General features: G+C 37.1%; 1 protein-coding gene across 1 annotated transcript in view; it reads left to right on the top strand.

Annotated features, from left to right (window-relative positions):
- Window positions 1-520: 520 nt before the first annotated feature.
- LOC107569343 (glutamate receptor ionotropic, kainate 2-like) overlaps window positions 521-17,814 on the top strand; it is a gene marked incomplete at its 3' end in the record, with an annotated part of 118,514 nt that continues 101,220 nt past the window's right edge. Inside the window, exons 1-2 of the mRNA XM_016255418.1 lie at window positions 521-564; window positions 1,734-2,075. Of these exons, the coding sequence (XP_016110904.1) occupies window positions 1,949-2,075 (127 nt within the window). The remainder of the gene's footprint in view (window positions 565-1,733; window positions 2,076-17,814) is intronic.

The raw sequence follows: 17,814 nt of genomic DNA on the forward strand, positions 1-17,814 counted from the left end.
ACCAAAGAGATATTCTTTATCAAAGTTAAGACTCTGCCACGCCCCCCTAAAACGGCTCGTTCTTATATATATATATATACATATTATAATAACTCTCTAACTTTATTTTCATACCTCAATTCAGTATTTCAGAATTGTAAAATATACAGTCACCAAAATTCCATCCTACAGTGTTGGTAATAAGCTGAATATAGCATCACAGCAGTTCCAACACATGGTTGAAAATGAATACGATTTTTTTCTTTTGCCGTCTCCTATCACTTACAGCACGCGATTAATGTGAAATGGCAGCTGAAAGCATACGTTAAATCCAGCGTTACCGCGTTAGTCGTTACCTTGCTTTATAATGCTTTAAATGATATACTCCCAGAATATATCGATTCAATATATTTATTTTGAATTATAGCGAAGCGCAAGCTGTGTGTCTTTAAGCGGGGAGTTGTGTTCGTCCGACAGGAGGCGTGTCTCCTCCACAGAGCCGAGCTGCTCCTCCATCTGAACACATGAACTACTGCTCCCACTGTACTCACACTCCATCAGCCTGAGCTGCTCTCAACAACCGAGGTAAGGACATTTATCTTCACCGTCACCACACTTTTAGCGGCTCTTACGTTGCTTTTAAATTAATATCGAGTTTAGACGTTGACTAAAGTTTAGCTTAAATTTCACAGCTGGGACGGAACAGTTCAACTGATCAGAATAATGCATGTGCTTTTTTTAAAGGTTAAATAATAACTGAGGTAACAATTACATTGAACTATTAATGTCCTTTGCAAAAAATAATAATAATTAAAAAGATGTGGTTGTGGTGTTATGATACCTTGTTTGTTTTTTTTGTCCACCTTAATTACAAAGAGGGTTATGATGACTTGTAAGTTAATAAAGACCCCAGGTTCGACTGCACGATCCTAGTTTAAAATGCACCGCCCCTCACACACTCTCTCTCTGTCATACACACACACACACACACACACACACACACACACGAGGGGGCAATAACTGATACTTTCTGTCATGTCATCACATATATTTAACATAGAAAACGATTAGGCTTCGGTTGTTAATTATGTATTGTGACATGCATGAACAATAGCATGATACAAATAATAAATCATGATCATTTACATGAGATCTCCATTTTTTTGACAGTGAATACCAAGTCACCATAGTTTTATTGTAGCAGAATCTATATGCAGTAATGACCCCCCCCCCCCCAAAAAAAAAAAGTATCTTTTTCTATTTTTTCCACAAGACGAATAAATACAAGTGCAATTTCAACATTTATACGAAAGCATGTGCGTTGCAGGGTTTTGTGGTTGCTTTTCATCTAATGCAACTGCAGTCATTTGTTAGATTCTTAAACCATGTGAAAAAAAAACAATCTTTTTTTATGAAATACACGAGACAGCGTAGGCTGCACAGCAGAGAGCTTACGGACAAACGGCTGCGCCTGAAGCATCTTCTGAACGTGATATCTATGAACAGAGATGTTACATCCATGCACGGCATTCGCTTTGAGACGTGAAGCATGTTAAAGTAGGAAATGGATGTTGTGAGTGGTCAGTGTTGCGCTCGCGTTGCTCTCGGCGCGACGTCAGTGTGAGTGCAGCAGTGCAGTAGACAGCATTACATGAGCAGCCTGCGCTCGTCGCTGCCGCTTCTGCCTCCTGCGCGTCAAGCGATCCGCTACACTAGCTCTCATCACTCATCCCCGTGTTGCTCTGCTCTTCCAGGCCACCCGTACATGGATTTCTCCTGGATTTCCCTTCTCTAACATGGACGCCCGGTTGGAAGGTTGCTCCTTTGCGCAGTGAGACGGACATGCGGAGCACCGCTGATACGGAGTGTCCTCTTCTGTCTCAGTGACCATGCCGTGATCACATCGCTGACAAAAACACCTCCAAAGCAGAAATAAGTGGGAATCTAACGATCCATCCAGGGGAATGACATGCAGTGCATCGCAGGCATCATGAAGATGTGCTCTCCTCTGGTAACTCATCAGAGATGGCTTGGGCTGTTGCTGCTGTTACTGTGTGTGGGATATTCTCACGGGATGCCACATGTGTTAAGATTCGGTAAGAGCCTCTTTTTTTTTTAAAACACATTTAACAGGACGCCTTTGGTACGCCGTGTAGCTCCTGCTGTTGTTTTAGGGTTGCCGCTATCTGTGCATTATTTTATATCACCCAAAGCTTGAATGTTAAATGAAAGATGCTACCTTACCTTGACTCCCCTCTTCAAAAGAGTTAAAAGCCGGTGCGGATTTGTAGGGAACGCTACTTTTCCAAACACAGAACTTTCTCAGCCCCAATCACACATGCACAAGTTGCGTACAGGTTGTGACAGATGCAAAACCCCTTCCAAACACTATACAATACACTGTTGCATATTGCATCTTATGCATAAGACAATATGCTGTTGCATATTCTCTTGTTCCATATTGTTTCTGAATATTTCATGAGGAGAAAAGTCTGGCTGGGAGGTATTGCAGTGGCATATTTTGTTCTGTTATTGCCTAAGGTCATAATAATTCTATTCTATTCTATTCTAGTGTTCAGGTTACAATAATATCCAATACAATAACATTTTAAAGCAACTTTTACCTGATTTAACTCATATGGGTTGTGTATAAATAAAATCACGTATCAGTGTTTTTAAGTAATATTTTTGACTTGAATAAAACCAGTTAATAATGGTAAAAATGGTAACATATGTTACCATTTTAGGTTACCTTTTTTTTCAGTGCAGATAACACTGAGGGTTTAATATATACACAGTAGGATACCGAGTGTGTATTAGGCACCTGTGTATTTCAGTTTTGGATTGTACCATTGGCGTTTGCTATGAATCATATTTTAAACATCATAGAAAAAGTTAGACATGATTTAGAGTAGGCTTTGACTGCATAGATGTTCTCTTGCATGTTGCTATTAGCAACCATTTAATGAATGCTTTGAGGAAGGCCATCCAAGCTCAGCATCACCTCCCAGAGTCACATGCGCTTTCTTAATAGAGTTGTAGTTTTAACAGGAGCGAACATGCTCGCTTCAGTCTTATTACGGTCAACAATGAAAGAGGAAATTTCCCTGGGAGAGGAAATGTCCAAAAAACGTCAGCAGACTAGTATCAAAGGCTGTTGCTCTCTGGGGTGAGGCCTGTCTTGATGTGCTCCTTTTCCAGTCTCAATCAATACAATCAAATAATGTCAAATGCACCTCAGGGATCCCCGTTGCATAGCCCAGGGCTTCCTTTAATTATGTGATGTAATAAGCTGTTTTTTTTTTTCTCACTCCAGGACACCGGCACAAACCGAAAACACATCACACAATCACACACCCCAGCTACATTTAGCCTTCAAGTCCTGTTTTCATAACTGATTTCCTCAGATGCTGCCTTAAACTGTGGAACTAATGTAACATAATGGAGAGATTTTCCAAATGTAGTTTATCATTATACTGTGCATGGTTTGCAATTAGCAGAATGTGTAAGTACGCTCCGTGCCACAAGGGAATTATTTGAAGCCTGCAAACAAACATTCACAGCTTTTGCGCTTTAATTGTTAGAATGCATTTCGCACATGATTGTGTAAGAAAGCAGCCTGTGTGTATTTACCCTATTGACTTCGTTGTTGTTGCGAACACATAACTGCAAAATGATTGCATGTTTTTCAATATGGCAAAGAATATGCTTTCTTTAAAATCGTATCACATCTTCCATTTTTTTCATTTAACTAGACATTTATTTGCCATGGGATTGTTAAAAATAGTAGCAACAATGTTAATTGGCAGAGATGCATGGATATGGTATGCTTATTATTGCTGTTATTGTTCATGGTGGCTTTGTTTCTCATTATACACTGATAGTCACTGCTGAGCGCTTGGATGTTGTGTGTGTGCATAAAAATAGTGCGGAAGATTGCATTTCTCTTCGTTCCAGTGGGATATATTCTTGTGGGTGTGTAAGTGGCACAGGTTTGTGAATAATATTGCATCTGTGTAGGACAACTGAGGATTTCTCTTCTTGCGCAGCGAAAATACATGATGTTGAATGGGATGATGGGGAGATGGGAAAACGGAACGAGCGCTACTGCCTTTTGCATGTGTCATCACATTCTCCATCTCTGCATTAGGAAGCAGCTGTCTGTGGCAACATCTGGCTCTCAGCCACTGTCCCACCGTCCTCTGTGACTTCAGCTGCCCTTCTCTCACTCTCACACACAGTTCTCTCCACGTCTGGATACATGTTTGATATTTATTGCTTACAAACACTGTTTACATTTCAAAGCATTTGATACATTTAGATGTATTGCATTTTAGTAAAATATCTAATAATATAAACAATAATTACAATATATAAACAATAATTTCTTTGTAAAAAGTGGTAACTTGTAATTGTTATCTTACAGAGCTATTACTACATGATTTAATGCATAAACACGAGTTTTGTTGGTATACATCAATGCATTTAGGTGCATTCCGTGATGTTCAACAATATTTTTGACATTAATAAAAACAGTTAATTTTGATTATTTTTAGGGTAGCATGCATTTTGTATGATTTTATTCAATGAAGTTAGGACTCATGTTAGTTTCTTTCATTTGTAAACATTGCATCTTTGCCTTTGCGATCACAAATAAGCTTCTAGCATCAAGAGGAAACTTTACAAATTTATGTTGTGTTAATTTTAAGAATACGATTGAAATCAGTAAGTCTATAAATGATGTTTCAGATAATATTTGATCACATTTAATAAATGTTAAACATTTAAATATTTACACCTTGTACATTCTTAACAGTATATGTTCCTACTTTCATTGCGCACAACACAACATTTTAGTGCAATAAAGTCCAAAGAAAAAGTTTTTTATCAAAATGTAAAAACTTGCTGCACCTGAAGAGAAACCACAAAAACTTGCAGGCATTTGAATAACACTAACCAATAGCTAAATAGCTATTTAGTCATCTTTTGTCATTTTTAGCTTCAGTATTTTTGATAACTGCTTTCTTTTGTATCTATTTATTGGACTACATACATACTTAATTGAGGTGCATCTGAGAGAATAAAAGCAGCAGAGACAAAGAGAGCTGCACTGCCTTTAACAATTAACTCAACAAATATTAACAATGATGTGCCACAGAGAGATACAATAACAACTAGAGCTGATCGGGTCGTAACACTACATAAACAAAGTCAAAACAAAGAGCTGTCTGGTCAAAAACAATACAATTCACCAGGGCATGCTCTTAATGAGCACAGCAAGACTATCATGAAAAGTCTTTCTTCCTACTGTGTTAGGAGTGCAAGAGCAACAGGGACAAAAGAGCTAAAAGGTCTAAAAGTGCTCATACATTTGCTGCATGCAGAACATCTTATATATAAGTAGGCCTAATTATACTTATAGAATATGTAAATCCATTTCCATTTTCAATTCAAAAGATAGACTTTTTAACAAAAAGACCTTAAAACACAAATGCATCTTTATCCAGAATTAAGCAAGAATTTTTATTTATATATTTATTTAAATTAAATTATAATTTGTTCTGTCATTGCCAGTGTTCTTAAGGATAATGCCTCTACAGGACCAAACAGAACTGTAAAAAACACAATATGTCATTTTCCCCAAACTCACACCATTGTTTGATCCATAAATTGCTATTTCGGGGAGATTATGATTTCATTTGATGGGATTTCCACTTCAAATTAGGACAAGCACATTGAATTAATCAAACCTAAATTCAAACCCACTGGAAGTGGCAAGTGTTTCCCATTAGTGAGGCTGTATGCTGTCCTTCAGTAGTGCTGACCATTCGTTTGCTCCAGTGCTGATTCCATGACCTCCGGTGCAGGCCTACTTCATCAAGGACATACGTGACCTTGAGAGACAAAGGAGAGCATATCACAGGCATCTATATTTGTTTATATGCTGAGCACAGAGCTTAAAGTTCATATCTCATGTTTCAAGGTTGTTCCTAGTGTGTTGTTATTTCACTGTCGATTGACACACTTCGAAGACCTTTGCAAGTGCCTGTTTCTGTTTTTGTTCGCTTAGCTTCAGTAATACTGAGTCTGTATCTGTCGTTAAAATAAATAAATTGTGAATGTGAACATACCTGATGAGTAAGAACAGGCCATTCCCACATTACTCCTACCCACAAGTCTGCAAACATTTTTACTTGCTGAAAAAGATCCTTCACGGAACCAACGTTTTCTTTTTTGTGACTTTCTTGTTTGCCAATAGCAACACGAGGGGAGCCTGGCTATGGAGTACTTGTCGCTTGCACTACCAGGAGTTTGGAGTTTCTTCAGTAATAACAAATAATTAGTGTTATGGTCTCTGTCCAGTGGGCTTCCATATCACAACCCACATCCTTTTTCCTGCAAACTGCAACACAGCAGAGTGATGGTAGTCCAGGTCACTTTAGTTAAAGCTCTCGGTGTGACATTTTTATTCTCACTTGTCATTATTTAACCATTTTTACCCTCACACAGAACTTTTTAGATGCACTGGTCCCACTTTATATTAAGTGGCCTTAACTACTATGTACTTGCATCAAAAAATAAGTACAATGTACTTATTGTGTTCATACTGTTCATATTGGTGTAAGGGATGGGTCAACAGTGTAATTATAAATGTAATTACAGAAATTAATTACAGATGTAATTACATGCAGGTATTTTTTAAAATATAAGTACAATGTAAAAACATGTATGTACACAATAAGTGCATTGTACCAAATGATTAATTTAAATGTAAGTACATAGTTGTTAAGGCCACCTAATATAGTCAAGTCAAGTCAAGTCCCCTTTATTTATATAGCGCTTTTAACAATACAGATTGTGTCAAAGCAACTGAACAGCATTAATTAGGAAAATAGTGTGTCAATAATGCAAAGTGACAATAGTAAACACTCATTTTTCAGTTAAAGACAGTTCATCATTGAATTCAGTGATGTCATCATCCAGCTCAGTTCAGTTTAAATAGTATCTTTGCAATCAAGTCAACGATATCACTGGAAATAAAGTGTCCCCAACTAAGCAAGCCAGAGGCGACAGTGGCAAGGAACCAAAACTCCATCGGTGACAGAATGGAGAAAAAACCTTGGGAGAAACCAGACTCAGTCGGGGGGCCAGTTCTCCTCTGACCAGACAAAACCAGCAGTTCAATTTCAGGCTGCAGCAAAGTCACATTGTGTAGAGGACTCATCTGGTTCCTGTGGTTTTGTCCCGGTGGTCATCTGAGACAAGGTATTTACAAGGGGATCTGTATCTGGGGCTCATCTAGTTGTCCTGGTCTCCATGTGTTTCCACAAAACTCTCAAGGTAACTTAACACTCTCTTCTTCCTAATTCTTGAGATACAACCCTTTCACATAAACAATCTTAACTGTCAGCTCTCATTTGGTTATGTGTCTCTTGTGTCATTTTCCCTGACTTTTCCTTGGGTGCTATGAGCCTACTACGAGAAAATGAGTTCATGAGTTCAAGAGTTCAAGGTGATGAAAAAGTGTAAGTGGATTGAAAGATTCAACCTGAATATATCAATCAAACATTGGTCAGGCCGAGTCGAGGTCTGGCTGGACTAGCTTCACCAGTTAGTTTAAAAGTAAATACTATAAAGCATTACAATATTGTGTTACAATACAATATAAGTAACTAATTACGTTACTTTTGATGGAAAGTAATGCCACAAGCATTGCATTACTTTTGCTTTAATTTTTGTCACCTAGGATGGGCTTGCTTATTTGTTTTTAATAACAAAACACCCAAAGATTTCGGCACCTCACTCTAAATTTCACTCAACACAGGAGAGGTGTCAGTGAATAAATGGGAAAACAAAGTAACTCGCTTTACTTATTTGAAAACATAACTAAGACATTTTGTTGTAAATGTACAAGTAATGCTAGCTACTTGAAAAATGTAGTCTGATTATGCAACTACCCCCAACACCGGAAGCAACGTTGCATTATTTTGCAGAAATTTCGCTTCAGGTCACATTTTTCCAGCGAGTTTGGATTTGTCTTTCATCCCCTGTATGATGCTCAACGCTCATAGCCACCGAAGTCTTGATCTCTCAGTTATATTGTGACTATTACAATCCCTTCCCTCGATCCCCATTGTGTCCTCATACTATTTCTATTTGCCCACCTACAGGTTTGTCCCTGGGTAGAGCTTAATGTTATAGTGCCTCTGCAAGAAGCAGTGGCTTCAATTATATTAACCTTTCCTATCTTTGTACCCCTTGTGTCTGTACTTCCATCCTTATATAAGCTGGACCTTGAAGCCTCGGCCATGGTGTTGCCTCTTGTTTCCGCTCGTTTTTACTCTCCTCTAGACCACTTACTGAACAAAAACATCCTGTACAACATGGACTAGTTTTAATTGCTACCATCAACCCACGTAAATCCATTTTACTCTCTTCAGTTATTCAAGCGAACCTCTGCTCTGATCGTTCTCTGGATCAGTGATCATAGCCGCACTCAAAGATTTGCCAAGCTTCAAGGCACAACCAAACAGCTTCTCCCATTTAAAATCTGCTCAACAAGCCCTCATTTCATAGTTGTCAGTTATTATTCTCTCATGGCAGTCAGCAAACCTGGGCAAGCAGTGTTGGAGGGATTTCCATACTTTTTTTTTCCTGATACAGGGCAAAGCAAAGCTCTTTGTGTATTGTTGATAATATGCATCCTGTAACCACTGATACACATTACCTGCTCTGCAATTCAGTTTGCAGCCACATTTTGACATTTCTAGGCTGTTCTTCTACACACCTAGTCTACACTGACCTCATTTTAGTCATTTAAACTTCCAGCAGCTACCTCAACCAACACAACATGAGCACTTCAATACCCCTGAAACTGATATAGCATCCAGAGATTCTCTTTAGGAAGCTTCTCCAACTTAATTATAGAAAGCCAGCCAAACATGTTGACGTTTTTCAACACCCCAAAGCAATTTTCTGAAATCGAGTTCCACAAAAAAAGATCAGAATTGTTTATACAGTCCCACCAAACAAAACACTAACCAGTATTGTATTGCTAAGACCAACTTGTTCAAGGGTCCTTGCCAAGACCTGAGTAGGTTTAATCAAAAAAGGTACAAAAGCTATCACTGGGTACAAAATGTAAAAATATGTACAATTTAGGAACTAATATCTACATGTTATGTATTAATATGTACCTTTAAGGTACTTATATGCACCCTTTAGGAGTTAATAAGGTACAACGGTGTACCTTTTGAAAAAATACAACTCCAGTGACAGCTTTTGTACCATTTTTCTGAGAGTCTTGAGTCCAACTCAAGACCGAAACAAAAAGAGTCTGAGTCAAGATCGAGTACAAAGCCTCCATGACAAAACCAGCACCATGAAAACATAGATTTTGGACTTGGACTTGGACACTCAACACTGGTTTTTAACTCCTCCGGCCACCTTTTCATGAAACCATGTTGGATGCTATAATCTATAATGTAAAAAGGGGTAACCTGCAATTGTTAGAACTATTTCTACTTGATTAAACCCATAAAATTTAGTTTTGTTGGTATGGAGTAATGTATTTAGGTAGATACAGCCATATTAAATAATGTCGTTGACTCGAATACAACCAGTTAGATGTTACCATTTTTAGGTTACCATTTTTAAAGTGTACCTTTACTGTGTCTAACCTTTCCCCACATTCTCAAGCAATTCTTCATGAATGCATAAAGAAAAAAGATCTGAATACTTAATTTTAGGAGCCTTTTGAGACAAAAAAATGCATTGATAGCCTTGTTTTCTTAATCTTTGAGTGCTTAGTAATAGGTCAGTTTCAAGACTTTGCTCAGTAAGTGTAAATAATACATGTTAGATTATAACAGATTAGTTTTGTTTTGTACCATGTGTATAGCGATGGACCTGAGGATTGAGATGTGCCACAGGGATATAAAACTGGAGCAGTTGCAATTTGCAGCAGCAGTCTCACGGCAGAGAATCACTGCAGGTGTGGAAACGGCCAATGGAACTGCAGGAGAATCGGTCGTATAAAAAGGAGCTAAGCTGCACCATTTGATGTGACCAAAAATAAATTAATAAGAGGATGGGCAGCACAAAACCACTAGAAGAGCAGAACATGTTTGAATATGATGAATATTAAAGCTCGTTTTCTTGGCTCTGAAATAACTAAAGGTTCTACAGCTCTGTTGGAGGATTACCAAACATGAGCAAAAGAGTAAATGCAGATTTACTGATGCACAGAATTTGAGAATTGTTTGGTTCTTGTAAAACATGTTAGTTTGTCCCTTGTGAGATATACTGTATATAATTTAGTATACTTAGTACTATATGGAAATATACTTAAATCTTAAATATGAACTGAATGTAATGTTTTGGGGACACTTAATTACATTTTAATTGCAATTGTTTTAAATGCAGTTTGCAGAATTAAAAGTGCATTTTGACCAACTTACTGTTCTGAAAAGTATATATTTATATGTAAATTCATAATTACTTATGTTGTCTTTGAAATATGGTTACAGTGTACTGCTAAATGTACTGACAAGTATTCGTGGTGAACTGAAATATTTAACTGATGTATTTAAATATGTTTGTAATAACACATGATGGAGTTGCAATTTACTACATTACATTTAATTTAATAAACTAACTTTAAATGTAATATTGAATAGCACACTACAATATAATAAAGTGCTTTAGTCAAAATAAATGTACTTCTTTGACGCACAACAAAAGTTTCTTTTTAACATACTGATAAAATGCACTTTGAAGTAAAACATGTCTCTTTTTAAATACACTTAAGTGGCCTTTTATTTTATTAACATTATATTATCTGCAATGCAGTTTTTAAAATATTATTTTAAGATGTGAAACACACTACTAGTGCACATTCAGTACAATTAAGCATGTTTATTTTTCACAAGGGGTTCACGTGTCTTATTTGTTGCATGTTACTGTCTTGGATTAATCTGTTATGTTTTACTGAGGAGTAACTTTGGAAGGACCAGTGGTAATACAACAAATCAAATATTCATTCTTAAATGAGAAAAATAAAGAATTAGTTAAGATAGGGGCAAGTGCAAACTCTTGGCAGCGAATACAGCAAGTATTAGACCGGCTGGCTCCACAGCAGGAGTTGCGTTGGAATTGCTTTTAGAGGCAGAGTTGCAGGCGATGAAGCAAATGGTAATTCCATTTCAGTTCACAAGATTTCGTTCTCAGCTTGGCTGAGTTGAAGATCTCTATCGGTGGGTAAAAATGTTCTGTTCCTGGGTTATGAAGAGGCTCATGTCGCATATGCATGAGTTTGCATGTGTGGCTGACCTGGGAAAGATTTATATGTAGAGTATTTTTCAAGCTCAAGGCCATTTAAAATAAAACTAAAAGCATGAAATCACATGCGCATGCATGTTAACTAGACTACACATTGTGTGTGAATTGAACCAAAGATACCATTGCTGCCCAATTGTGTTGGAGATTTTGGTCTTTCCCTATTAAAGCTGAAAAGGCGCTCTGCTTGCATGACTGTAAACAATGAGGAAGTATATTATTGCAGAGTGGACTTGCCTTAAAAAGTCTTTGATATGATATCAGCATGTTGCTAAGCAAATGTAAATTTGGTCAAGTATGCTGATCTGTTAAGACCATGAACACAAAGACAGGGATATCATCACAAAACACTGGTGTGAATCTGATGAGCATAGCATACTCTTACATCAGATTTAGTTCTGTGATTGGTGGGGCTAAATTATTGGAATTCCATTTTTGTAGTGTGCCAGTAATGCATACAAAACTTGATGTGCATTTTGAAGAATGTTCTTTGCATAAGAATCGGTCAGAATCACAGACAGACCCCAGTGTTCCACGATTCAATCTTGAGTCAATAATTCATCTTGATAAATTTGAATAATCTCACTGTAGGGTCTGTACAATCAGGCCCGTGTTCACTACAGAAACATGATTTAAAATCTGCTCCAAGAAATCAATATGGATGCAAAGCCAAAGGGCTAGATATCGGAAAGTCGTTCTTTCACTCTGACTAGGTAGTCTTGGGAATTTCTGCTGATATGCTATAAATCCAATCTGAAATGTCATATTAAATGTGGGATCGGCGTTTAGAATGTTAGCAGTTCTCTGGAGGCATGAGGTGCATGCCAGTACCTTTTTTTGATGCTTGTTGTCCACTTCTTGAAGAAGTTTAAAAAAGTCTTTCAAACTGAGATTTACCACATTATGAAATGATTAATGAATGTATGTTATTGACACCAACCTCTTTTAGTCTTGTAGGAGTCACCGCTGTTCCTTTTTCAGTGCTGTTGCCACAGTGTACTGTACACCGCATAGTGTCCAAACTGAGTAGTTTTCTTGAAATTAACATTTAATTGACTGCAATTAATTTTCTTTATATGATGCACTTAAAAAAGTTAAATGACTGTGTCATTTATTTAAAGTGCATTTTATCATGGTCTAATTTTTTTTTATGAGTTTGTTTAAAGGCAAAAAAAATAAAAAATAAAATAAATAAATAAAAACAGTATTTTCAATTTCCATAACAGATAGATTAGAAAATGTATTTATTTGATGTAGCCTTTATTTATAGTAAATAAGCTTATATCATCATAAGTGAAAATTCTACTTTTATATTATAGTTCATTTTGCTTTTGTTTATGGTACAATTAAATTGTAAGAAGCCAAAAAGTTGTTATATTAAAACATTTTATATAAAGTATGGTCTTATATTAAATAATAAGAGCGTAATAAAATATGCAATCTTTCTACTTGATTTTGAAAATACATATTTATTTTTTAATATATATGTCTTTCTTTTTTTTCTCTTGCTCTAAAGTACATTTTTCCCCTGTGTATTTAAATTGCATTTAAATATCTTCTGGCTTTTGCATCAAAAGCATCTCATTATAGCAGTAAAGATTAATTGAATATGTTCTCAAAACTAGCAGTAGGATCAGTAACCATTTTTTTTGCTATACATTCTTTCTTTCTGATATGTTAGTAACTATGTGATAACATAGTCAGTTACATCATCCTTTGGTTTCCAGGTCAGAGTAAATGAGGGCTGGTTCTGAAAGAGGTCTACAGATCCCCCGGCTGATCATCAGCACCATTTCAGTGGAGGGAAAATCTTTAATCCTTTCTTTGTTTTCATCATTCTCCCCCTCACACTTCCTCACCAGTTATCAATTGATACTGCAAAATCAATAGCACGTCCAGTACCCTACAGCCCAAACAGAATCATCACATTCACCAGCAGATGGGAGCGAATCAGGGTGCTTATTAAACACCAGCTCTGCTCGGCAAGACCCATCCCAGCTGACATTTTTGACAAAGATCTGAAAACAACAGGAAGGGAGGGATGGAATCACAGACGGAGAGGCTAAAAGAGACAGTTTTGGTTGTTTTTTTTTCTCTCTCTCATTGGCCTCGTGGGAATCTGACGTAAACCATCGGCCTTTGTGCTCTGACTATCAGGTCACGCTCCGCTGAGAGGAAATTTCACTTGCCGAATGTCGATAGGTCAAGCATAGTGTAAGCACTTCCATGAGAGATTCCACACCATTTCCATCATACAGGCCTTCATTTACAAAGGTCATGAATGTGTGTACATGTGAGGCTTGCTGTTGTACCTGCTAGGAGTTTGAGTAGATATGGGAAATTTTATTTATAGAAATCACTGTAAGCGTGAAAGTTCACCTAAACATGAATTATATACTCATCCTCTTGTAGTTCCAAACGTATTACTAATTGTCATCTCCTGTGGAACACTAAAGCAGAAATGTTGATGGATCACTCTGCTCTTTTCCACACAATGGAAATGCATGATGATCTGTAGAGTCAAGCTCTAGAAAAGGCATGAGAAGCATTTTGCGTCCTCTCTCCCATGTGTTCGAAAGCATTTTACTAGCTCATTGTGATCAGTCATTAGACTCCGCCTCAGACAGGCCATCTGATGTGAACTGCACACAAAACTGAAATCACTTTCACTTGACCTAGCAAGCTCCAATCTGATTGGTTGATTTTCATATTTTGACAACCTGGAAACAAAAACAAAGTTGTGTTTTCAAAGTACGAGGCTGATACAATAAGTGCTTCTTAAGATTGCTTTTCCAGGTTGGAAAGATGTTGATGTTGAATGATATCATGTTACTTTATGCACATTTTGGCACACTTTTAAAGTGAAATATAAAGTGACGGGTTGCTAAAGGCATGTTCGTTTTTTTTCTGAAACTGATAAATATAAATCTGTTCTTTTTTATTACATTGGTTGTTGTATGTATTCTTGCAGCTTGGAAATGCAATGGCGAGTGGTGCTAAACGTTTAATGCTTTACCAGGTGGGTTACCGAGCAAGTTCACTGCATCAGAAAAGCCATACAAAGGAAGATGCAATATAATCTGCAATGTGATTCAATCGATAATCTGTCCCTGTAATCATAATTAGTGTAAAAAGGAGTAAAAGTGTTTTACTGCCATATGAATTGAATGTATATGCATGTTTTGAAAAAATGTAGGTAGAGGCTTGTTCCTATGTCGAGCCTGTGTTGTTTAAGTTTTTTTTTTCTTTATTGGACGTTTATGTGTTTATGTATATATTTTTATACACGCACTTTTGTGTGTGCATGTCTCCACCAGATTCTTGTCAAACCAATTTCACAGTTTTGTCATTAATGCTGTAATCTAGTTTCCCTGGAAGCCCGCAGAGAATGCTATCAGCCTGGGAGAATATGACTCCTCAAGCATTCAGGGTTGGGTTGAGAGGAATCACGGATTGAAAGCAGTGTGCTTTCGTGTGTGTGTGCACATTTGTGTGTGCGTGTAAGTGTGTTCTTTTACCATAGGATGCCGTGGTTTGATTTCCCCAGATGTCACAGTCAGGCTTCATCAGTCCTTTGGAGGAGAAGATTTTAGAGCAGCGAGACTTGAGAGACAGTTAGAGCTAGAGAAAGATATAGAAAGTGAGAGAGAGAAATAAATAAAGGATGTTTCCCCTTAAATTAAACATAATTCTAAAATGCTTGGAGAGACTTTGGGGACTCCTCTTGCTCAGTACTTTCTCAACTAGAGAGCATGCTGTTTAGGAGAGCGTCTCGAGTGTCTCAGATTATGTGTGCAGTTGAAAAGTGTTGGGGAATGTAAATAAGTGCTGTATACTTCAGGGAATACAACGGAGTGAATGTTTGAAAATCTCAACAGATCTGTAGCACAGTAAAATGATATTGAGTCAGATTTTACTGCTATACTATTGTAACGACTCATCTTCGCTCCTATACAACTTGATTCAGAATCTGTTTAATGTGATGTGGATTCTGTTTTATGCGGTTTGGGGTGCTTTTGGCAGAACAATTGAGCCTTACATTGAGATTGGAAAATACAATTACTTCATAGAACTAAACACTATGTCATAGGTGGTTGTTTTCTTAACTTTAAATGAATACAAAAATCAATGCAGAGCAATAGTGATAAATATGGATGGACTGCAGGCTATCCAATGATGAATGAATGTTGTCAAGACTGTGGTGTTATAACACAAAGCCACCATAAAAGTAACCAATTGCTAAATCGTGTGCCATGCTAACACGTGTATGACTTGAATGACACAATGCATTTCAAATATCATCTCTGACAATTTCAATACTTTATATCATCTTTAATTTTAGACAAATGTTGTGATCTGTATCGTTTGACAAAGGCCTTTGGTAGCCTCCCACCTGTTAGACGTTTCCTGTGCTAAATGTAATTCATTCATTAGTATTGAAAGATATGCGAGTACATTGAGTTCTTCCCTCCTGACGGCTGATCTTTGAACTCTTCCTGTTGGTAAATGAGTGTTACATGATGTTACGCACAGGTCACAGCTCTTGGGATCTTTCACAGCTCATTATTACATGGGTGACAATGCCTGCTACGTAATTCAAACTAACAGAGGCCTGTGTGCCATGACTGAAAGAATCTATAAAATGTGCAGCGGTGTACACACTAGGAATACATTAAGAATCACATTATGAGGAGAATTCACTGATTATGAACTGCACCTGATTCACTGAAGGAATTGGGCGAATCAGGTTCAAGCTTACGATTTTTTTGCATAACTTGTCAGTGAACTATGGCTATGTGTAGTAAATGCTACTCCATCTGAAAGCACGTGATGATGATTTCCTGCTGATTACAGAACCGGCTTTTTTAACAAAATGCGCATGACAATCGCATTCGATTAATCGTGCAGCCCTAATCTCAATACATTTAGCTGGTCGAACTATTGTGAGTGATTAGTGACAGTCATTAAATTTTTGTCCTGAAACAGCATGCAAAAGTGAAACAATTATTCAGTTAATTCAACCCATGTTTTATATTTGTACGAAACAATCAAAATTCCTATGCTTAAAAAAAAACAAAAAAAAACTGTCCTATGCTTTTCCTTTTAGACTGATTGCAAACATTTTAACAGTGGATTTACTCACGAAAACAAACCATTTCCTCCCACTTGTTATGCATATTTATCACCATTTCTGGTCCCTCATCAGGAAGCTTCTTTGTTGATGACTCATGAAGACTTTACCTGATGACTCTTGTTAATTTTGACTTCATATTTTCATATCGCATTAAATATGACTACTTTCACTGGTCAACCGCAGAAGAGCTAAAAACAGCAGTACAAATATGAATTTAAATGCATTTAAATTTGATGCATGTTTTTGATCGATTTTGTTCATGATTTTGCTATCAGTCTAAACAAACACCTTACGATATCTTGAGAATGATAATAATAATAATAATAAAACATGAAGCAGCCATTCTTATCCGCTTACTCTCAGTATTGCACCAAACTCACATAGGCACACAGAGACAGCAAACAGCAATAGAAAAAGTGATGGAGAAGAATTTATTGGGCGATATGGTGAGAAAGGAAGCACTCCTTTAAACTGTCACTTTATTGAGGAAGGCTCAATTCACTGTCACTCTTGTGTTATCTGATCAGTGAAATGTCACTCACAATGTGGACTAACTCGCTCATACATACACACACACACACACACTGTGAAGAGCTTCTATAAGCTCTTCACATTCCCTTCTGCATTTCTACTTGTGCTGATCTGTTAGTGAAATCTCTACATGGATGGCTTGGTAATAAATAATAATAATAATTACTGAAAAAAATTAGAATAAATAATATACAGAAAATGTTACAATTCTCCATAGCAGGCTTTATGTGAACTCATATTGGATGTTAAAAAAGTCAAACGTCAATAAGTGAATGTGAAGTGGAGCTAAAGCACAGATTTGTCCCTCTTCCTCCTCATCAGGTAGAACTTCCTCTTCCGCCACACGCTTGACCAGTCGGATTCACTCGGCTAACAGATCGATGCTGAAAACCCAAGCATAGCTAAATGAAATTACTCTTACCCTGTTGCGTCAGGCAAAAAAGGAGGACAAAGCATGAACACAATGCAAATGGCTTTCTTTTAAGGTTCAAGAAACACACACACATAAAAAAATAATGCCAAGGACAGTACATATGCATCCAAGTGCAAGCAAAAGTAGACATTGTTTACCTTACTCCTTTCATTCTTTTGTTCTTATCATTATATTTGACTTTAATTTTATTTTCTCTTTTATCTGGGCATGGAGCTTGGATGTCTGTCCTCTAAAACAGTGTAAATAAAACAAACCTTGGTGCGGGAAGCTTTCAGCGGACTGTAAATCACAGGCTGTCCATTACTTACTCAAAAAGTGATTCCTCTTTTCTACTTATTTGCGGTTGTTTATTTGTCTGCAGTGTCATCTGGGGAGTTTTGGCAGAGGGAACGATGCTCCG

Source organism: Sinocyclocheilus grahami, unplaced genomic scaffold, assembly GCF_001515645.1.
Source record: "Sinocyclocheilus grahami isolate Dianchi unplaced genomic scaffold, SAMN03320097.WGS_v1.1 scaffold1336.1, whole genome shotgun sequence".
Lineage (NCBI taxonomy): Eukaryota > Metazoa > Chordata > Actinopteri > Cypriniformes > Cyprinidae > Sinocyclocheilus > Sinocyclocheilus grahami.